Here is a 23,026-nt window from a genome sequence, read left to right as displayed (position 1 = left end):
ATTTGGGAAGAAAGTATTCACAATCGACTTGCGGTTCTGCAAAACAAGGAAGCAAGAACACAGGCTCTCTGTTATCCTAATTACTTCCCTGCTCCCTATCTGAGCCTCATGCTGAGGGAGAGACAGGCACTCTGGATGTTGTCAGGCATTTGTCCCCAAGCTTCATGTTTGTCGTGTGCTCTTCAATAGGAATCACGTTGTCAGCCTATTTGTTTTCTCTTACAGAGACATCAAGCCAGACAACATCTTGCTGGATGAACATGGTAAGCCTGTTATGCATGCTTTACAGAGACTCTTTCAGCAGGCAGTTTGAGGCTCTGGGAGACTGGGATCCTGGGGAGTTGGATTTGAGGGTTGATTAGAAAGCCTTTTTTTGTTTAATTCTGGTGGACGCACATCTGTGTAATTTCTGGTCTGTGTCCAGCACAGTGAGTCAAGCCCAATGTATTGGAAGGTTTTGTGGCTAAAGGCAGAGCTGCTCATGTCCCGGTGTGGGGATAATGGGGCAGAGGTGGGAATGCGAGGTAGGGCTGTGGAGTTCCTCTACCTGTGGACCCATGGCTTCAGAAAAGTCACTTACCTCTCTGAGCCTCGGTGTCATCTTCTGTGAAACATAAACTGGTGTCCACCTTCCCGATTATCATGGGGATCAAATGGCATCGTGTATGCCTGGCAAGCCAGGAATCAGTAATCAATAATCCACGAAGCCTTCCGTCCCCCGGCTTCTCAAGCCTTCATGTGCATACACACCCTGATTCAGTAGGTCTGAGGTGGGGCCTAGATTCTGCATCTCTCACAGCTCCCAGGTGAAGCCAACGCTTCTGGTCAATGGACCACACTTTGAGAAGCAAGGCTCCATGCCCAACTTTGGTCTCATTAGAATCTCCTGGGGGACTTGGTAAGAATCCAAGGCCGTTCCCTGTCTTGCTTTAGCAAGACTGGGCCTCTGTGTTTTGGCTCACTCCCAGGGATGTGATGCCCATCACTATAGGTCTAGGGCACGGCCCAACAGTGCACAGCCCAGCTGATCGGACAGCCTAGGGCAAGTTTGCAGTTTAACCATCACAGCAGCCTTGAACACTAAATTCAGTGACGTTGCTTTGGGGGCCTCATCCCCAAGGGCTTTCAGGAGGATGGGATGGAGTGAGCAGCTGAGGAGTTTCCTGGGGGAGCTGCTGCATCGTGCAGGGATGAGTCTGCAGCCTCTTCTATATGCCTCCTCTGAGCCTCCCTCCCCGACCCCAGCAGCTGCAGGCTGTGGCTCCTTCTAGAAGCCCCTCTAGGACCCCGTATGTGTCCCCGGTGTGTCTCGGGGAATCCTACCTCATTGTGTAAGCTCCTCAGTATTGGAAGGTGGAGCGGGAGTGGTGGAAGCTGGGCTCGAATGTCCTGCCAGAAGCTGAAACCAGCCTGGGTGCTTTGGGGCAGCAGATTGAAATTCCTCCAGAATGGAAGGTCAACGGTGACCTCAAGATGCCAGGAGAACTGGGTATAGCTGAGGATGCAAATCAAGGCCCCCGTTAGCATGTATAAGTCAGGATCCCCAGATGTGGTGCTCAGCTGACCCCCCAACCGTCTGTGTGTCTTTGGGCAAGTCACTTCACCCCTCTGAGTTTGGGCCTTCGAAGCAGTAAAAGAGAAGCCATGGGGCCTTGCAGGTGTGGTGCAGGTATAAGACAAGACAGTGAAGGTATAAGAAAGACAACCCAGCACAACATCAGGGCATAAAAAGTGCTCAGAAGCAGTGAGAAGGGGCCCAGGCTGGGTTATGCAGGACAGATAGCAGGGCTGTCCTGGAAATCAGGGGTCTGGACGAAGGGTCCTGTCCCAACAACTGACAGAGACCTTTGGGTAAAGACCTTCTAGGGCCCTGAGTATCTTTCAGAAGTAAAATTAAGGTGGGAACACAACTCAGTAGGAATAATTCAGCCATTTCATCTATGAGGAAATGAGCCCCGGGCCCCTGTGACTCCCTAGTTCACGGCTGGTCGTCCCAGCCCCTGGCCACAGGGCTCCTGCGGCCGCCGCACGCAAGGACGCTGGCAGGCAGGCTTCCCTGTGTTTCCTCATTCCTGAGCTCTGGATCTCCATCCCTCCCTCCCTTCCACAGTCATTCTCACCTCTCAGCCCCTTTCCACTTTCCTTCCAGACCTCCCCCCAACTCTCTGAGAGCCCCATCCTCCGCCCCTCCCACATGACTCTCAGTGTCCCGACCCTGCCTCTGGCTTTGCAGCATCCACACACTTCCCCAAGGGCCTGTGGACCCACCCTCCTCACTCTTCTCTAAGCTCCTATTTCATCGGGCTGTCTCTTCTAGTGTTGCGACACGGCACTGAAACTCTATTTCATACTAAAGAGTGAATGACTCATTCACCATCCCCAACTTTAACATTCCATGAGTACCTTTTCAGGCAGTGCAGAAGGGAAATTTAGGAGCAGGGAATTCTCCATAGAACACACAAGTCTTCTCCCCAAGAGGCTTTGACCATGGTCCTCTTCCTGATTTATATCATGAGCCTCTCGTCAGCTTTTTTCTTTCTTAGTCATTTTTGCCTTTTTTACCTTGGGCTATATTGAGGTGTGATTGGCAAATAAAAATTGTATATGCTAGGTTGTACAATGTGATATTTTAAAGGTGAACATGATTTAATGTATGTATGTGTACATTTTGAAATTATTACCTCAATCACATTAATTAGCAATCCATCACCTCACATAGTTACCTTTTCATTTTGTGTATGGTGGAAACACTTAAGATTTACCTTCTTAGCAAATTTCAAAAATATAATACAGTATTACTAACTATAGTCTCCGTGACAAACATTAGATCCCCTTAACCTTTTGTTAATTGCGTTACAAAAAGTACAAAACAGATGCTATGTGTTGCTATTTAAAGAGGTTTTTTTTTAAGATTTTATGTATTTATTTGAGAGACAGAGAGTGAGAGAGAGAGACCACTAGCGGGGGGGGGGCGGGTAGGGGAGAGGGAGACACAGACTCCCCACTGAGCAGGGAGCCCAATGCAGGACTCCATCCCAGGACCCTGAGATCATGACCTGAGCTGAAAAGGCAGATGCTTAACCCACGGAGCCACCCAGGCATCCTGCTATTTAAAGAGTTTAATCATGGATCTCATTGACTGTTTTCCCTGAGAACAAGTTGGTTGGCTGTTTATAATAAACATAATTAAATAAATGCATTAATATTTTAGTAATAACGTTCAAGTTCTGCTGGTTACACAAAATCCAAGGCTTTCCTACAAGCTTTTCTGCTCCCCCCCCCCCGTGTCTGCTGTGCTTTCTGTTCCTTCAGTCTGGGTTTTGTCTTCTCGAACAAGCACTGTAATTCTCTTCTGAGATGTGGGGTATTCTTGACCAGCAGCTAAAGCAGAGAAAGACCATCCCTGGAGTAAAATGAAGTTGAAGGAAGAAAGAGCATCTTAGGGAAGCGTGGGGAGAGGGTTGAGTGTAGGTTAGGGCTGAGGGCACACAGCTCAAGGAGATCGGGATTTAAAGCTGCAAAGGGAAGAAGATGCAGGGTTTGGAGCAGCTGAGAAGGAAGTGGGGGGCAGCTGCCCAGGCACCTCGGTGGGCAGGGCTGTTTCTGAGTCTGAGGGACCAACAGCAGTGTCATTATTTAGAGGGGGTCCCAAGAGTTTAAGGACAGAGTGCAGGAGTGGGGTTTAAATTCTGGGTGTCCTTGGAAGGATTGTAATGTGGTTCTTTTCAGAAGGCTGCAAGAGGAGAAGTTTCTGCTGCAACACAATGCCAGAAGGGAGTCTTAAAGCCCTAATGACCGGGCTCTGGGAGTCCCTGACTCCAAGAAATAGCCCCCCCATCTCAGTTTCCTAGGGCTGCTGTAACAAAGTCCCACAGGTTGAGAGGCTCAAACAACAGAAATGTATTGTCTCATTGTGCAGACCCACGCCCCCTAGGAGGAGCCAGGGACGGGTCTCTTCCAGTTCTCTCTGCTAGCTTGGGGCAGTCGCTCGGCTGGAGCAGGATAATTCCAGACTTCACATGGTGTTTCCCCAGGTGCATGTCTGTGTCTAAATGTCTCCTTTACATAAGAATACCAGTCTTACTGGATTAGGGCCCCCCCCCCAGTATGAACTCATCTTAACCAATTACATCTGCAGTGACCCTACCTGTATGAAGTCACATTCTGAGATCATGGGAGTTAGGAATCAACATATGAATGGGGCAGGGAGGCGGGGAACACAGTTCGGCCTATCACAGCCCCATCTTCCCCATATGGGATTTGAACAAATAAAAAATAAAACAAGGAGGTGGCAGATAGGGGACAACATATCACCTTCATTGCTGATCAAAGCTGGCATTTGTGTGAGTCAAAAGGCTCTCCCTACTCCATAACCCCAGAGAGAGGAAGATTCACCTCCCACGTCCAACCCAAGCTGGGTAAGTGATCGCTCGAATACGACCAAGAACTCGGAAGATCAGGGGTCCCTCACCTACCCAGGCAGAGCTAAACTATGTAAGGCTAGTTTGTCCATCCCAAAATGACCCTTCACATAATCTCTGGGCAGTGAGGAAGGGGTGGAGAAGGGCTAAGAATCTACTGATGTGAAATCCTTCTTCGTGAAATTGTGAGTTTCTATTGTCTCCACTGACACTGGGTCCAAATTCCTGCTCTGCCTGAAAATGATCATCTTAATCACTCCCTGTTTCCTGAACAGTGTTCGATAACCAGGCTGGAGGCACAAGGGTCCTGGCCCCAGGCTTCAGGGTGCACATCTCTCTGGAGGGGAGGCTTACATCCTGGACTGACTGGGAGGGTGAGCTCTAGGGAAAGCAGTGACCTGGCCATCCCCTGGGCTGGAGTGGAGGCAGCTCCACATCCCTTGTGCATGTACCAGTGTGGGCTGCAGGGCACCCAAGAGAAAGCAGCTTGATGAAGAAGGGAGGTGGTAGGCCTTGTGGTCAAACCTGCCTGGGGCTTGGATTCTGGCTCAAGGACCTTGGGCTGGACAGTCATTTCCTAGCTGCTCACACCAGTGACGAGGCCACCTTAACAAATGTCCAGCCTCGGCAAAGACCCCTCTCTACCCAGCTTGTCCATCCTTTGGCTCCGCCCCAAACAGACAGACTCTGCTTTACTTCCACCTTGCAAACCTCTCCTGAGTGTATCTTGTTGGCAGACCATAAATCCCATCGAGAACCCTAGCTGCAAGAGAGTCAGGAAATGTGTTCCCCACCCCACCCCGCCCCCGGCCCTTGTGATACAGGGAGTAGCAAAGAAAGGAGTGGAATGTGGTGAACATAGCACAGTGTATAAGCTTGTTGAACCACTATGTTGTATAACTGAAACTAATGTAACATTGTATGTTAACGATAGGAAGGAAGGGAGGGAGGGAGAAAGAGAAAGAGAGGGAAAGAGAAGAAAGAGAGGAAGGAAAAACAGAGAGGAAAGAAGGAAGGAGGGAGGGAGGGAAGGAAGATGGAAGAAAGAGAGAGAAAGAGAGTCAGGATGCTAAGTGTCAGGAGATCATCTCCAGCCTGGTCCTACTGAGTTGTACAGAGCAGATCACAGCTGGGAAAGCGCTTTGAAAACCTCTCTACAAATGGTATTCACTGTGATTCACTCATGTAATTGCATAAAATCATATGCCCAACACAGCGTGGAAGGAGAGTGGATTGGTCATGTGGCCTTGGCCATAAGGCAGGGACTAACCCAGGAACCTAGTGGCTGGAGAGAAAACAGGGAAACAGAACTGTTGAGAACTGTTCCCACAGAAGCCTTGGATGAGGTGGATTCCCCGAGGCAGCAGATGAGCCAGCCACAAACCCTGCAGAGTGCTTTATGAAGTCACGATCAGATGGTTTCATGGCCCTGGATACCCACCGCATGACCAAGACACGGGAGGAGGCCAATCCAAATGGAACAGAAGAAAGCCAAAGGGCCATTTCTTCTTATCAGGCAGACATGCTCCGAAACAGTTCAGTCTTCCTGCTGCTGTCACCTGATGAAGCCTGGATAAGCTTGTGCTCTGGGATTTGATTTGGTTTCTTTTTCTTTTTCTTTCTTTCTTTTTTCTGTTGTCCTGCAATAAGTTCACTCTGACGTCCATGAAGATTAGCGGGAGGGGAGAGTGCCTGGGATGTGTGATCCCGAGTGGAAGATCAGGGCCAGCGTGACATCATACTGACATCTCAGAAGTGGGGTAATTACCAGCGGGAGCCTGGAGCCTGCCATGGGTCTCATCAACCCTGGTTTCTTCCCCAGGGGGCTTCCAGCTGCTTCTTTTGGGCAGCACCACTCTGGCCTCCACTTAGGCATGACGTAGTCCCTGTAAACCAGCGAAGGTGGGGACAGATGTTCATGAGAGACTTGACTCCAAATTCAAGTCTGATGAAAGGGAAACGGGCAGGGAATAATGCGGGAGGTGATCTTCTCTTGTAGACCGACTGCCTTCCATTTGCATTCCCGGTCTACCACCCCCTAGTGGCACTACCCCAGCACCCACTCCCAGGAGTTCACAGGGAGACATGACAGTGTGTCCAAGTGTGGCGTCCAGAGGACAGATCCAGAAAGAATTCACTCTGCTCCAATATGCGGCCTGTCATTCCGCGCTGACTGGCCCCTCCGAGCAGACCCCATCTTCTCCCAGGTGTGGGCTTGTAGGTCTCAGTGACATGAGCGCACTGCCCTCACGCATCTGGTCAATACCCTTGTGGGGGGACTTCATTACAGGGGCTGAGAGCGGAGAAGGGGAGGCAAGGGGCATGGTGGACCAGAAATTGATATTTGTGCAATGTAGCTGCAGAGGAAGGAAATGAAAATGCAGCGAAATCCAAGAAGGCTTTGTGTGCCTTCCCCAGTAACGTTTCGGGGAGGTGCCAGAGCCAGCCTGGCTCAATGGCACTGGTGGCACCGAGGTGACTCGGGGTGGTGGCAAGGCAATTATGGCGCCAGGGAACGACTGTGGATGGGTCCTCAGCACCAGGGAATCCCCACCATCCCCAGCCCCTCAGTCCATGACACAGATCCTGGCATTGCGGTTTCAAGCCCCTCCCCAGATTCGCGCAGACCGGCCACGCTCCATAAATAGTCCCTGCATGAAGAAATGGGCGAGAGTCCTTGAAAGTCACATGGCTGTCAAGTATTTTTATACTCCGAAAATAGCCCTGGTTACAACTCCTCATAGCGCCAACCCTGCCACTAGCATCCATGAGTACACAATTCATGGAGAGGGTGGCTGGCCCACCCTCTGAGGTCAGACTGAGAAAGCGATATGGCTGCAGTCTTCGCAGTCAAAAGTTGACATGGAATGTCATCGACTCCTGTAAATATTGTGATGGCTCTAAGCAGTAGGGAATGAAGAAAGGTGACAGGGTTTGCTCACCATATCTCTTTCATTCAGTCTCTTATTTGGTCAATCAGTCAACAAACACCTGAAGAATACCTTTCCCAGGCCAGGCCATTGCTAAGGTCCTGGAGACAGAAATGAGCAAGGCAAGATTCCTAGCCTCAAGGAGACAAACAAGGTGACAGATACAATATGGTGGATGCCAAGATTGGAGTAACATTGGAGGGGAGTGGAGGGCCCAGAGGAGAGGCCTAAATCAGTGTGCTAGGGATGGAATGCTTGTGCCCCCCACTTAGAATTCACATTTTGAAGCCTTAACCCCCAATGTGATGATACTTGGAGCTGAGGCCTTTGGGAGGTAACTGGGTTTGGATGAGGTCATGGGGTTGGAGCCTCCATGATGGGACTAGTGCCCTTATTAGGGGAAGAAGAGGTCAGAGCTCTCTCCACCATGTGAGGATACAGCAAGAAACCTGCCATACAAAGGAAGAGAGCTGTCACCAAGAATCCATCCATGCTGGCACCCTGACCTTAGATTTTCAGCCTCCAGGACTGTGGGAAGTAAATGTTTGATGTTGAAGCCCCCTAGTCTGTGGTATCCTATTATAGCAACCTGAGCTGACTAAGACACAGTCAGATACCCACCTCTGTTTCCTTTGATGGAAGTATGCAAGCAAAGGGCAGATGCACATCCACCAGTACTATAACTCTAGGGCCAGGTTTTGAAGAATGAATGGAAGTCTACCGGGCAGTGGAGAGGGATGGGCATTTCAAGTACTGTCAAAGACTTGGAGGTGAGGTGAATTTCCATGCATTCAGAGAGAGGAGAGAAGCATAGCTGGAGTGCAGGATGCATAACAGGGCTGGCAGTATGATTCCTGATTATTGATACCAATATTAAAACTTGTACTAGTGGGTCTCACACAACATCTTGAGCTCCTTCTCTTGCTGAGTTTTGAATGTTTTCAACCTGTGGAAAGCAAATAGCCTGAGTTAATAAAACTGAGTTCATATTTGCAAATTTTGTAGTAAATTTCCATTCTCCTGAGAGGAACCCGTAGGAGGCCTTGTGTGGCACTAATTTTCACTTTTCCACATCTTCACTCAGTTGTTAAAGGAAGCTCACAGCTCATCAATTAGCACAGTTCATGGAAACCAGAAGTGGAACTTGCAGTCTGTCACACCTGCTGGGCGTGAATTCCCGGGGGAGCCCCAGCAGGAATGCTTCAGAGCTGTCTGCCAGAGCCCTCACTCCCCTGAGGGCCGGGAGGAAGCAAGGGCAGGGCTGTCTGGCTCAGCTCTGCAGAGGGCAGCATGGGGCCGAGGGAGCCACTCACCCCAGGAAGAGGCTGGAGACACACGGCAGCTTCCCCGCAGATCAGCTATGTGACCATGCACAGCTCCCTGGTCTCTGCAGCTTGAGGTAACAAAGCAGGTGATCCTACCCTCCTGACAGGAGTACTGCAAGGATTAACATGAGATTTGGCACCAATTCTATACCAGTTATGCAACCCTACCTAACAGTGGCTAAAACCAGACATTTGTTATATTACAACAAAAATATATTCTATTTTTATATATCTATGGTTGGAAGATTTAAATATAAAAGATATATAAGTATTATAAGAAAATATAGAAAGATATATAAAATCTTAGGGGTGGAATAGGCTTCTGGAAAACTATAAGGAAAATATACTCAAACTATAAAATTAACATATTATTATTTAAGCTTTTAAGACTTTTGTAAGGCAAGGGATACTGTAAACAGAGTCCAAAGACAATAGGCTAGGAGATCTTTGCTGTACACAGAGCAAAGTATAAATGTATCTCATAGACAAAGCTCTGATTGAAAATTGATCAAGATTCTACACGGTTCCCCAGGGGGTTGGGGACTGATCATGTGGAAAATGTGCAGCCTTATGGCAGTGCGTTATCATTCCTCACCGTGTGATTTGCAACAAGTGAAATCATTGATTACTGTGCTAGTCACAATTCAGAGAAACACACACTCTCATATCCTGTTTAAAGTACCATAAATTGGGCACCTGGGTGGCTCAGTCGGTTAAGTGTCTGCCTTTGGCTCCGGTCATGATCCCGGGGTCCTGGGATCAAGCCCCACATGGGGCTCCTTGCTCAGCGGGAAGCCTGCCTCTCCCTCTCCCTCTGCCTGCCACTCCCCCTGCTTGTGTTCGCTCTTTCTCTCTCAAATAAATAAATAAAATCTTTTAAAAAACTAAAAAATAATAATAAGGTACCATAAATTATAATTGTTTGAACATAGTATGCAAACCCTCTGACTCTGCAATCCCACCTCTGGGGATTTATTCAGTTAAAATGGAAGTACCAACATGTAACAGTGTGCTCAAGAATGTTATTGCTGATCCAATAACAAGACAAACACATAGGCAACCAAAACTGGAAACAACCTGAATGCCATATAGGATCATTGTTGAATAAAATGTGATATAACAGTACTATGGAATACTTTGCAGCTATGGGGCCACAGTTTCTTATTTGAAACTCTTGGGGCCAGATAGGTTTTCATAGCTCGAATTTCTCAGATTTAATATTAAATAATATATATCTTAGTAATATGAAAATAATATTCTAATAAATAATGATATTTAAAAACAACATATACTAAATATTATGTAATACCTTCATAGGGGTTAAATGAATCACCAAGGGGGACCACCGTGTAATCAAATATATTAATATTTTTCTATCAAAACATGAATATTCCCCCTAAGTGGAATAAATAGAACAATGAAGAGAAGTTCCAGGTCAAGTTTTATCACCAAATAAATTACCAAAATAATTGGATTTCTTTAACATGGAGGACAAGGGATTATGGTGCTTGTAGATAGACCTATGTATACTGACGTGGGAAAATGTCGTGATACAGGGCTAACTGCAAAAGTAACTTCTGGAACAACCCATGGAGTACGATCTCATTATTGGAAGGACAAACCACGTCCCAACATATGTGGATACGTGTATGCATAAGCAAAGGGAGAAACAACAGAGAGCCAAGTCATTTAGTAGGGTTACAAGTGCGAGTGCGGGGAGCCATCAGGGGGTTGAAAGGAGTGACTCAAATACACGTTTGTAGTCCTTGACTTATTATAATCAGCTGGCATTACTTTCATAATGCAAATACTAATTTTTAAAAGACAGGGAGAAATGAAGGAAAACCAAATAAAAGCCATATTTGGAGGGTCTCCAGATCCTCTCAGTGTGGTGGCTGCACTTGGCATACAGGTGTGGGTGCAGAGGTGACTGAGACCCTCCCATGCCTCACAGTTAGTATTAGAAGTGGGGACTGTGAGGGTGCCAGGGGCAGACTGGCGCTGGCTGGAGACAATGGGATCTGAGCCACATGTGGCCAAGATAACACTGGTAGGAGCAAACACTTAACAAGAAGCTTCCCTACTTCTTGTGTGCCAGTCGCTCTAACCATTTTATGTATATTAATCCCTGGCTCCTCCCAAACGCTCTTTCAGATGGGTACTTTGATAGTATCACCCCTACTTTACAGATGAGGAAAATAAGTTATTTGCCCAAGCTCAGACAGCTAATCACAACAAAGCTGAGACCCAAACCAAGTCAGTGTGACTCAGAGGCTGTGCACCCAACTGCTACGCCGCACAGCCTCTCGGGGGTTAGGACTGTGTGGCTGCTCGTTCTGGCCCCAGAGGCTGCAGCAGGTGTGTCTGCTCTAGGGATGCTCCCTGGGTGGACACACTCGGCATCTGGCCAGAAAGGGTTCCCAGCAAGGGTCTGGCTGGATGACTTAGGCTTCACCCACAAGCACCTGAAGTGTATTGCAGATCATCACTGAGTATCTCACCGCTGCATCCCACCCGGGGGCTCTGGACAGAGTACCTCACAGAAGCTTGCCCACACATCAGTGCTGGCAGCTGAGCCTGAGATTTGGAATTTGCGTGAAACCGCTGGTGCTTTTGCTGTCCACTGTGGCTGATCCTATCTGGTGCACCTGTCCCGTGGGCCTCACTGCACCTGCTCTGGCAGGTGTCTCTCCATCTCATGGAGGTGCCCTCCAGACCCTCCCAATGTCAGTTTTGTGTATGCAAGCCACTTGTGTATTTAAGTCCCAGCCTCTCAAATGCAGCTTTCAGATGTGAAAATCCAACCATTTTCCCATGATGTGAGGACAGAGAGAGAAAGTGATTGCATTTATAGCTAGTATTCAAGGGTCTCAGGGTTGGCTCCTTTTATGTACCAAGTTCCCCAGAAGGCCAGTACCAACTGTCAGGATGTCCCTCCCTCCCTCCCACCCGTCTTCCTTCCCTGCTTCCCTTTATCTCTTGTCTCCTTCTTCCTCTGTCCCTCCTACTTCCTTCTCAGGTTTCTTGAACACTTATGTGCAGGAGCACCCAGCCTATCCATGTCCCATCTGCTACCATTACTTTAAGCTGGATGGAAGATGGTCTCAATCCCCAGCCCTCTACCCCCAGGATTCCTCGGGTACTGCCCCCACTGACCATAGCAGACAAACAGTGGAACAAGAATGTCCTCTGGGCATGAAAATCCTCTCTCCACCCTTCTTCCCCCACCACGGCCACTCTGCTTCCCGAGCAAGGCAATCTGGACTCATCCCTCTCCTCTCTTTACCATGAGCTTTTACTCTCCTGAGTCAGTGCCTCCAAAATTTAATCCACAAAATTTTTTATCAATTATCAATATTTTTATTTACTTATAAGTAATATGCATGTGCCACAAAAAAATTCACATCGTAGAACTTGCACATAACAGCCATTTTTAGTGTGGGTATGTTTGTGTATATATATATATTCAAGTTCTACCCCCTTAGCAAATTGCAATTATACAATACAATGCTGTCAACTGCGTCTCCACATTATACACTAAATCCTCAAACCTTATTCATCTTAGAGCTGAGAGTTTGTACCTTTGACTAAACTCTCCTTCTTCCTCCCATCCCCTAGCCCGTGGTAACCACTTTTCTACTCTCTGCTTCTATGAGCTTTTTTTAGATTCCATATATAAATGATACATGCAGTATCTGCCTTTCTCCATCTGGCTTATTTCACGTACCATGATATTCTCAAGGTCCATCCATGTTGTCAAAAACGGCAGGAGGTCCTTCTCTCTGGTGGCTGAATAATACTCCATTGTATATATGGACCACATCTTCTTTATCCATTCATTCGTTGATGGACTCTTAGGTTGTCCTAAATTTGGCTACTGTGAATAATGCGGCAAAACTGGACATTTTGCAAGTGTTAGATAAAATACTGTTATAAGTAGAAGTTCTGCTACGTTCTTCTTGCACCCACCATAGAGCCCACAGCTTTAAACTGACAAGGAGCTGGCCCCGCTGCCTGTAGCTTTTGCTAACTGGGGTTTCTGTTTCTCTATCTCCAGGACATGTTCACATCACAGATTTCAACATAGCGACGATCGTGAAAGGAGCAGAAAAGGCTTCCTCCATGGCCGGGACCAAGCCCTACATGGGTGAGTGTTCCAGGCCCCTTTGAGGCACCATAGGCCCAGTGCCTGAGGCGTCAGTGTTCCAGTCCTTCCCCCTCACACCATGCCCCAGCCGTTCCCAGTATGTTCTGGGCTCTCTCACACTTTATCCTTACTGTCCTCTCTGCCAGGAAGACCTCCTTCTGTGATTTCCAGAGAACTCCTACCCAGCTTGAAAGCCTTGCTTCAGGCTTGGGGGAAAACACACAAACAAAAACAAACAAAACCATATTTTCTTTTTTTATTAATGTCCAGTGTGGCCAGAATGTAACTTTGGTCTTGGTCATTTGGGGTCTACATTCTTAAGTACACAATGCTTTTCCAATGTGTATTTTCAAGTTGATTTTTCTTAAGGACCTTTGATGGAAGTTATCATTTTTAGAAGCATTCCATTCCCTTACTTTGGTTTTCTCTAAGGACACCTATTATCTGAATGTGGAATCTTTACAAATTTTCAGTATTTGTTATTTTCAAATCTTTTGTATCTCTTCCTTTATCTGTTTAAAATCTTTCCCATTTTTCTCCTTTTCTTTTAAAGATTACCTGTTGTGTTTATTTGCTCTGTATGCTTTCTACTGAAATATCTATGACTAAAATAATTTCCCCTCTATTTCTAATTTTTACCCTGAGTTCTCTTGCCTGATTTATGAGTTTTTTAATTCCACTTTATGCTGTTCTTTCATGTCTTGTATAATTTTCTGAATGTCTATATTAAATCTTAACTCTTAATGTCTATATTAATCATTGATTACTGTATAACAAAGCAAGTCAAAACTTAGTGACTTACACCATGTTCACAGATGGGAAGAATTGACATTGTTCACATGTCCATACTACCCAAAGCAATTCACAGATTCAATGTAATCCCTATCAAAGTGCCAACTGCATTTTTCACAGGAAAAGAAATAATTCTAAAGTTTGCATAGAATCACAAAAGACTCCTGAATAGCCAAAGCAATCTTGAAAAAGAAGGAAACTGGAGATACCACATTTCCCGATTTCAAGATTTACTGCAAAGCTGTAGTGATCAAAACCATATGCGACGGCACAAAAACAGACACCTAGGTTAGTGGGACAGAATGGAGAGCCCAGAAATAAACCCACGCATATATGGTCAATTCATCTATGACAAAGGAGGCAAGAATATGCAATGAGAAAATGACAGTCTCGTTAACAAATGGTGCTGGGAAAACTGGACAGCCACAGGCAAAAGAATGAAACAGGACCCCTTTCTTACAGCATACACAAAAATAAACTCAAAACGGATTAAGACCCTAAATGTGAGACCTAAAACCATAGAACTCCTGAAAGAGAGCACAGGCAGAGAGACATTAGCTATAGCAATGTTTTTCTAGATTTGTCTTTTTTGGCAAGGGAAACAAGGCCAAATTAAACTACTGGAACTACATCAAAATAAAAAGCTTCTGCACAGTGAAGGAAACAATGAACAAAACAAAAAGACAACTTACTGAATAGAAGACATTTGCAAGTGACATATCCGCTAAAGGGTTAGTATCCAAAATATATAAAGAACTTATACAACTCAACACCAAAATACTAATAACAATAATACAATTTAAAAATGGGCAGAGAATCTGAATAGATATTTTTACAAAAAAAGACATACAGATGGCCAACAGGCACATGAGAAGGTGCTCAACATTACTCATCATCAGGGAAATGCAAATCAAAACCACAGTGAGATGTTACCTTATACCTGAAGAATGGGTAGTATCAAAAAGACAAGAAACAACAGGTGTTGGTGAGGATGCAGAAAGAAAAGGAACCCTCAAGCACTGTTGGTGGGAATGCACCCTGGTGCAGCCACTGTGGAAAACAGTATGGAGGTTCCTCAAAAAATTGAAAATAGAAATACCCTATGACCTAGTAATTCCACTACTGGGTATTTACTCAAAGAAAATGAAAACAGTAATTTGAAGTGCATTGTGTATGCATCCCTGCATGTATTGCAACATTATTTACAATAGCCAAGATACAGAAGCAACCTAAGTGTCCATCGATAGAGGAATGGATAAAGAAGATGTGGTGTATATATACAGTGGAATACCAGTCACAAAAAAGAATGAGATCTCAACATTTGCGACAACGTGGATGAACCTAGAGGATATTCTGCTAAGTGAAATAAGTCATACAGAAAGAGACAAATACCATATGATTCACTCATATGTGGAATCTAAAAAACAAATGAACAAACAAAAGGCAAAAACAGGCCCATAATACAGAGAACAAACCGATGGCTACCAGAGGAGAGGGGGCAGGGGGATGGGAACAGTGGGTGAAGGGGAGTGGGAGGTACACTCTTCCAGTTAGGGAATAAATGCACCGCACAGGGAATATAGTCAGTGGTACTCTAATAGTGTTGTGTGGTGACAGACGGCAGCTACAGTTGTGAGCAGAACATCACTGTGTTGAACACCTGAAACTAATGTAACATTGTGTGTCAACTATACTTGGATAAAAATAAAGAAAGGAAGTTAAAAAATAAGTTTGGAGATAGTAAATGAACATTGTTTTTTTTTTTTTACTTACCTTCAATTAGCCAACGTATAGTACATCATTAGTTTTTGATGTAGTGTTCAATGATTCATTAGTTGTGTAAATGAACATTGTTTAAAAAAACCCGTAGTGGCCTAGAACAGCGACAATGTACTATTTCTCACAATCTACCATTTAACTGAGTGGTTCCTCTGCTGGTTTAGGCTGGCCTCATTCCTCCACCTGGTGGGTCCGCTGGGGGCTGGGCACAGCGAGGACAGCTGAGTGGAATGGGTCTTTCTGTACATGGTCTTTCATCATCACAGGGACTACAGTGAGCTTGCTCACATGGTGGCAGTAGTTTCAAGGAGAACCCAGTTCCCACATGCTTATCAAGCTTCTGCTTGCTTCACACTTCCTGATGTCCAGTTGGCCAAAGCAAGTCACGTGACCGAGACCAGACTCCATGTGGGAGGGGACTGCAGGGGGCGGGGGATGGATACCAGAAGGCCTGATTCATCTGGAAACCATTAAAGAAGCAACCCAACTATCAGGTTACAGTTTTTCCCTGGTTTTTTTTTTGGGTTGGGGGGAGACACATCTTTCTGACTAATCATCATTGTAAAGTATGTTATTCTGTTCTTTATTTTCCTTCCTCTTATGATAACTTTGCATGGAATTTGACTTTGATACTCTGTTTCTTTTTCTTTTTTTTTTTTTTTTAGTCTTTAGATTTAGAAATTAGTTTTCCTGAACTTTTGGAAGATGATGTCATTCAGGGTAGCTTTTCTAACTGAAAGTCTTCTGTCATTTTCATGAAGTGTCAAAATCCAAGGCAGCTTGCTATCTGGGATTTCCTGGTTCATTCTACTTGCCTACTTTTATTTATTTATTTATTTATCTTTAAAGATTTTATTTGTCAGAGAGAGAGCACAAGTAGGGGGGAGCAGCAGAGGGAGAGGGAGAAGCAAGCCCCCTGCTGAGCAAAGAGCCTGATGCGGGACTCAATCCCAGGATCCTGGGATCATGACCTGAGCTGGCAGACGCTTAACTGACTAAGCCACACAGCCACCCTACTTGCCTACTTTTAGCTGGAGCTTCTCTTTCTTTTATCTGTAGGGTCCCCATCCCACTCAGTTTTGGGTCTACTTCCAACAGTTTCTCCTTGGGGCTCCTTCTAGAAAGGAGCTCCAGCTGGAGGATGATAGAGATTTGGGGTTCCAGACTGACCTGCTCCTGCAGAGCTTACCAAGGGCCCCTATACCCACCTGACACTGGACTGGACAAGCTCTTCCAGGTTTTAGCCACTGTTCCCCAGCTGGCCAGCTGGGCCCCCCCATACATACCTGCTGGCTGTCTTGCACCTCTCTGTTCTCTGGTCCATCATATGCTGCCTTGTTTCTTCTCTTGTGTTTCCTTCTCTACAGAAGTCACTCCCATGGGAGTCTTGTCACTGTTGCTGGTTTGTTCCCACGCACTTACATTTTGGGGCTTGTGGGGGGCCAATTTAGTTTTGTAGTAAGTGTTCCTCATGGGTTTTGACTTAGCTATTCATCTGCTCTGTCAGTTTATGTGTGTTGATCTGTAGAGATTGAAAAACCATGTCGTCACCTCCCAGAATCCACTACGTGTGCCATTCATCTCTTGTTTACTAAATAAATGAAATAAATGAAGTTTGGCCACAAGTCATAGTAAAAATAGTACTTCTTAGTATTTGCTACGTGGTCAGCCCTTGAGCTAAGTTCTTTCCATCCACAGCTTTATCTAATGCTCACAAACTTGGAGCGGGCACAATTATTTCTTCCCACTTTAGAGTTGAGGAAACAAGCTAAGGGGCCGTGAGGGACCCACCCAGGCAGATGTTGGTGACAAGAGTCAGACTCAGGTCAGCATGGATACCAGAAGGTATGCATACAAATGAATCTGTTCCCTTGAGATAGTCCCCTTGGGATGCTGGATATTTACACCAATAAGGCCTTCACAGTTGAAGGTCTTTCTGCAATCCCTTTCCAAAAGGTTCAAGAGCTTAGGCCAGTCCATCCAAGGAGACACTGACTTGACAAATGGGTGGGAGAATGGGATGAAAGGGGTGTTAAGGCTGCTGCCCAGGCTTCCAGTGGAGGTGTGTGGGGAGCACAGTGGGGGCTGCAGGTGTGTGGGGTTCCGGGAGTCCTAAGTTTGAATTTGAGGTGTCTCTGGGAGGTACTATCCAGGCTTCTGGAGCGATGTGGACAGCATCCATGGACTGGGGAGTTACCAGCGCTGAGATGCAGCAAAGCCAAGGCAGGGACAGAATCCCCCAGGGAGGATGCAGGAGAGGAGAGCACCAAGCCTGAGGCCCAGGGGACACTGTGCCAGGAGGAGCAGATAGAACTGAAGGAACCGTCATCTGCAGAGGGGCAGTGAGGAGAGAAAGATGACATGGAGAGAAGCAGCTCCCATTTGGAGCCACCTCCATAACCTTTTAAAGCTAGTTCTGACTTCCTTTAGGCTGTTCCCAAAAAGCAGATCCATCTCCAGGAATATAGAGCCCAGACCACTGGAGAAATGTAAGGCAGTATTATACCAACCCTTTCTTTCCTGCCCCTGCCCCGCCACCATGCAGAGCAGACTTGCCCATCACCTCCTCAGAGACTCCACCGGGCCTGCCCCTGTCTCATTCCCTCACTTCCCACTGATGTCCTGGCTCTCAGCCTCTGGAAAAGCAGACCAGTGGTGACCCAGCTGGCCATTCTCCACAGTGGTCCCACTGCCAAGAGGGAGAGGAAAACCAACACATATTGTGACCCTGCTGCATGTTTGTCATTGCCTGTAATCCTCAGAAGACCCACATGCAGCTGCTACTTCTCTCCATTTTATCTGTGAGGAAGCTGAGGTCCAGGGGGTTAATTAAGCTGCCCAGAGTTACCCAGCTCCATGTCTACATGGATCCAAAGCCCATGCTTTTGCCACTATACTAAGCTGCCTTTTGACACTGAGTTCCTGTGTCATAAAGCTGTATTTCTCAGACAAGAAAAACATTTATTGTCCCAAGTGTATGTAGGATTTGAGACTCCTGGTGTCCTTCTATTTAGAGGAGCTTCAGTCCTGAATTAATAAACAGGTGCACAGGAGAGATTTTTATAGGATTTAGCAGGCACCAAATGGATATATTTTCAGACACCATAGGGGTTGACAGTACCAGGCAGTGGGAGGTTATTGGGGAAGACAGGATGAGGGAGGGTTCTTGCAGTAAATTCAAATCCTACAGCTCCCAGGGCTGTAAACTCCTGAGGTCAAGTGTCAGGTTTGTCGATTTTGTTCACTTGTACTGTTCAGTTCAAAGGCCCAATAACAAGCTCCCAGAATGTTCCAAACACAGATTCAGAGAACAGGCTGATGAGTAAGCTCCCAGAGGTTGCTCATGAAGGATGATCCTGGAAGAAACATTTGCATAGAACTGAATTTTCATTAATTAAAAGAGCAGATGGAATTCACAGTCAGAGAAAAGAAGAAATCTCTCTGAAATGTGCCAGATTAGAAGTCAGAAATAGTCCAGCAGCTACCCTGGGCTTCAGAGTTTATTCATCGGCGGTGAAGTAAAGAGTTGAGCATTCATTCAGCAAATATTTATGGGACGTTTAGAAGATGAAGGGCTTGGAGTCAGGCACTGGGGCTCAGGGAGTGATGCTCCCTGGGCCCTCGGAGGCTCTCCATCTAGTGGGGCAGGCAGATGCATAGGCACAGGTGTAAACAAGACACTGTCAAGACAGATTCCTGGAGAAGGTGACGGTCTGAGTTAGACTCTGCGGGTGTGCTCAGAATTTGCCTATTGGGTAAGGATGAGGAGACATTTCGGGCAGAGGCATCAGCCAGGGAGGAAGTTCAGGGGAGGCAATAAGCATGGTGTGTTGGGGGACAGTTGCAGTTCCATTTCTTCTATGGATAGAACAAGATGGGGTGAGGAGGGAGGAAAGAGATAGGCCAAAACATGAGGGTCTTGAATGCCTTGGTAAGGGCCTGAGGAGCCAGCCAAAAGTCAGGAGAGGGTCCAGGTGAAGTGTCGCCTTCAACATGGGGCAGTTTGGGTATCTTTCACTTAGTGGCTGCCTGAACTTGGGCCCATCTCATTACCTGACATAATGCACATAAAGTGCTCAACATGATGAACTTCCAGAAAGTTTGGCTGCCAAACCACATGACCTAACAGTTTTCTCATCTGAGAAATGGCATTAGTGATGATGCAATCTGCCTTCGTCGGTTGTCTGTGAGGATTTCATGGCATGGATATGGGAGGTACATAACATAATGTCTGACAATTGGTAGATGCACAGATCTGGGAGCTGATAGTATTGTTGTTATTGTTGCCATGGTTATGATTTAGACAGTTGATTATTTGGTACCTGCTTAGCATTGGGAATCCAGGGCCTGGATTGGGAACTCCCTTGCCTTATGGCACTCATAGTCCAGCAGGAAAAACAGACCCTAAACAGCTGGTTCATTATAGGAGCTGGGTTGGCTGGAGGATTCTGGGTGCACTAGGGGATCACGGGGCTGGTGCCTTGTCTGCACTCACCAAACATTAGTTCCCATCCCCAGGGGGCTGTAGTGAGCAGACAAGGGTGGTTGCCGAGCCATCATAATGATGCTAGTATGTTCCTCGTTGAAATGATCAAGGTTAGTGACGTTTGCTGCTCCCTGTGCCAGAGGAAGTGAGAGAGCCAGCGTTCAGACCCAGGCCATTGAGGCTGCAGCACCCGATATCTTTACTGAGAACCTGTCATTCAGTCATTCATTCATTTCTCCATCCATCCATCTATCCATTCATCCATTCATCCATCCATCCATCCATCCTCACAAATCTGCTGAGTACCTTCTATGTGCCAGGTAGTGTTCTATGGCCCCCAAATACATCTGTGAACAAACAGATAATTTTCCTGCATTCATTGGTTTGGCTATTTATAAGGTAGACAATCACCTTAAAAATCCACAACTCATAAATATATGGTTTGAGATGTTTATTTTTGAGTGAAAATTTTCCTGCAGTAAAATGCACTCTTTTAGTGCACAGTTCTATGAATTTGGACAAATACAGACAGTCATGTAAGCACTACCACAATGAAAGTATAGAACAATTCCATCACCCCCAAAATTCCCTCATCCTAGTGTTTGGCAACCAGTGATTGGTTCAGACTTCCAGAGAGTCATAGAAATGGAGTCATATGGTCTATAGCCTTTTGAATCTGGGTTTTTTTCACTTTCAGTGATGCATTTGAGATTTACTCATGGTGTGTATCAGTAGATTTCCCTTTGATTGGTAAGTAGAACTCTATTGGATGAGTAGACACAATGAGTTCATCCATTCACTAGCTGAAGGACACTTGAGTTGTTTCCAGTTGTACATAATTATGAATGAGGCCACTATAGACACTGCTTTCAGGTTTTCATACGAACTTAAGTTTCCACTTCTCCAGAATAATTACATAGAAGTGGGATTGTTGGGTCATATGGCAAGCGTATGTTGAACTTTCTGGGAAACTGACAAACTGTTATCCAGGATGATTGGACCATTTTATATCCCCACGAGCAATGTATGAGTGTTCTGGCTTCTCTGCATCCTCACCAGTATAGGGTATTGCCCTAAGGTTATTGCTCTTCTTATCAGCCCATCTAATAGGTAGAGAATAGATTTATTTTGCAAGTCCCTAATGACTAATGGTGTGCTACATATTTTCATTTGCTTATTTGCCATCCATTTACCTTCTTTATGAGTGTCTATTCAAATCATTTGGTCATTAATGATTTTTATTAATCAAGCTTTGAGAATTCTTTATATATCCTGGAAATAAGTCCTTCATCTGATGGGTGTTTCGCAAAACTTTTGACCAGTCAGTGGCTTGTCTTCCTATTGCCATAATAGAATATTTTTAGAAGTAGAAGTTTTAAATTTTGATGAAGTCCAATTTTTTAAAAGATTTTATTTCTTGATCATGTCTTTGGTGTCATATCTAAACATCTTTTCCTCACATCAGTTCACAACAATTATTTTCCTTTATTTCCTGTAAAAGTTTTATATTTTGGATTTTACACTTAAAGCTACATGCATTTTTAATTTAGTTCTTAATGTGCCATGAGGCGTGAATCAAGCTTTATTTATTTGCAAAGAGCTGTCCAATTGCTCCAGCACCCTTTGTTAAAAAGACTGTTCTTTTCCCACTGCACTGCCTTTGCAACCTTGTCAAAATTCAGTTGACCATAAATGTGTGGGTCTATTTCTGGATTTTTTTTTTCTGTCCCATTGGTCTGTTTGTTTAGGTTCTACCTGATATCATACTTTTCCAATAATATTTTGCAATAATACTTGAAACCAGGTATGGAGAGTCTCCCAACTCTTTTTTTTCTTTTCAAAAGTACTTTAGCTATTCTAGGTCTTTTCTCTTTTCACTGAAACCTGAGAATCCACCTGTTAACTTCTACAGAAAAAAATTCTGGATTTTTGTTGGAATCGTGCTGATTCTGTAGATAAGATTAGATAGAAATGGCACCCTAACAATGTGGAATCTTCCAATCACAGAATATCTCTCCATATATTTAGGGCACCTTGGATTCTCTTATCAGCATTATATAATATTCAGCATACAGATTTTGCACATATTTTATAACACTTAACTAAATATCTTACAAATTTTTTCCCTTTAAATTTTTTTATTGTTATGTTAATCACCATTCATTACATCATTAGTTTTGGATGTAGTGTTCCATGAGTCATTGTTTCTGCATAACACCCAGTACTCCAAGCAGAACGTGCCCCCTTGAATACCCATCACCAGGCTAACCCATCCCCCCACTCCCCTCCCCTCTAGAACCCTCAGTTTGATTTTCAGAGTCCATCGTCTCTCATGGTTCCTCTCCCCCTCCGATTTACTCCCCTTCATTCTTCCCCTCCTGCTATCTCTTCTTTTTTCCTTAACATATATTGCATTATTTGTTTCAGAGGTACCAATCTGTGATTCAACAGTCTTGCCCAGTTCACAGCGCTCACCATAGCACATACCCTTCCCAATGTCTATCACCCTCCCACCCCCCCACCACTCCAGCAACCCTCATGTTGTTTCCTGAGATTAAGAATTCCTCATATCAGTGAGGTTCATATGATATATGTCCTTCTCTGACTGACTTATTTCGCTCAGCATAACACCCTCCAGTTCCATCCACGTCATTGCAAATGGCGAGATCTCATTCCTTTTGATGGCTGCATAATATTCCATTGTGTATATATGGACCACATCTTCTTTATCCATTCATCTGTCAATGGACATCTTGGCTCTTTCCGCAGTTTGGCTATTGTGGACATTGCTGCTATAAACATTGGGGTGCATGTACCCCTTCGCATCCCTACATTTGTATCTTTGTGGTAAATACCCAGTAGTGCAATTGCTGGATCGTATGGTAGCTCTATTTCCAACTTTTTGAGGAACCTCCATACTGTTTTCCAGAGTGCTTGCACCAGCTTGCATTCCCACCAACAGTGTAGGAGGGTTCCCTTTTCTCCGCATCCCCGCCAACATCTGTCGTTTCCTGACTTGTTAATTTTAGCCATTCTGACTGGTGTGAGGTGGTATCTCCTTGAGGTTTTGACTTGGATTTCCCTGATGCCGAGCAATGCTGAGCACTTTTTCATGTGTCTGTTGGCCATCTGGATGTCTTCTTTGG

At 45.4% G+C, this 23,026-nt stretch overlaps 1 protein-coding gene across 4 annotated transcripts in view; it reads left to right on the top strand.

Annotated features, from left to right (window-relative positions):
• Positions 1–23,026, top strand: part of STK32B (serine/threonine kinase 32B) — a 416,268-nt gene that overhangs the window by 342,286 nt on the left and 50,956 nt on the right. For 3 of the 4 annotated variants that reach the window (XM_025887382.2, XM_073891418.1, XM_073891419.1), the window contains exons 5-6: positions 226–263; positions 12,734–12,823. In XM_025887382.2, the coding sequence (XP_025743167.1) occupies positions 226–263; positions 12,734–12,823 (128 nt within the window). The remainder of the gene's footprint in view (positions 1–225; positions 264–12,733; positions 12,824–23,026) is intronic. The other variant, XM_025887383.2, reaches the window with a different exon arrangement.

Source organism: Callorhinus ursinus, unplaced genomic scaffold (genome assembly GCF_003265705.2).
Source record: "Callorhinus ursinus isolate GAN/ISIS: 27379988/994484 unplaced genomic scaffold, GSC_fseal_2.0 scaffold4, whole genome shotgun sequence".
Taxonomy (NCBI): Eukaryota; Metazoa; Chordata; class Mammalia; order Carnivora; family Otariidae; genus Callorhinus; species Callorhinus ursinus.
Note: the sequence above shows the minus strand (reverse complement) of the source record. Positions and strands in the feature narration are given on the sequence as shown.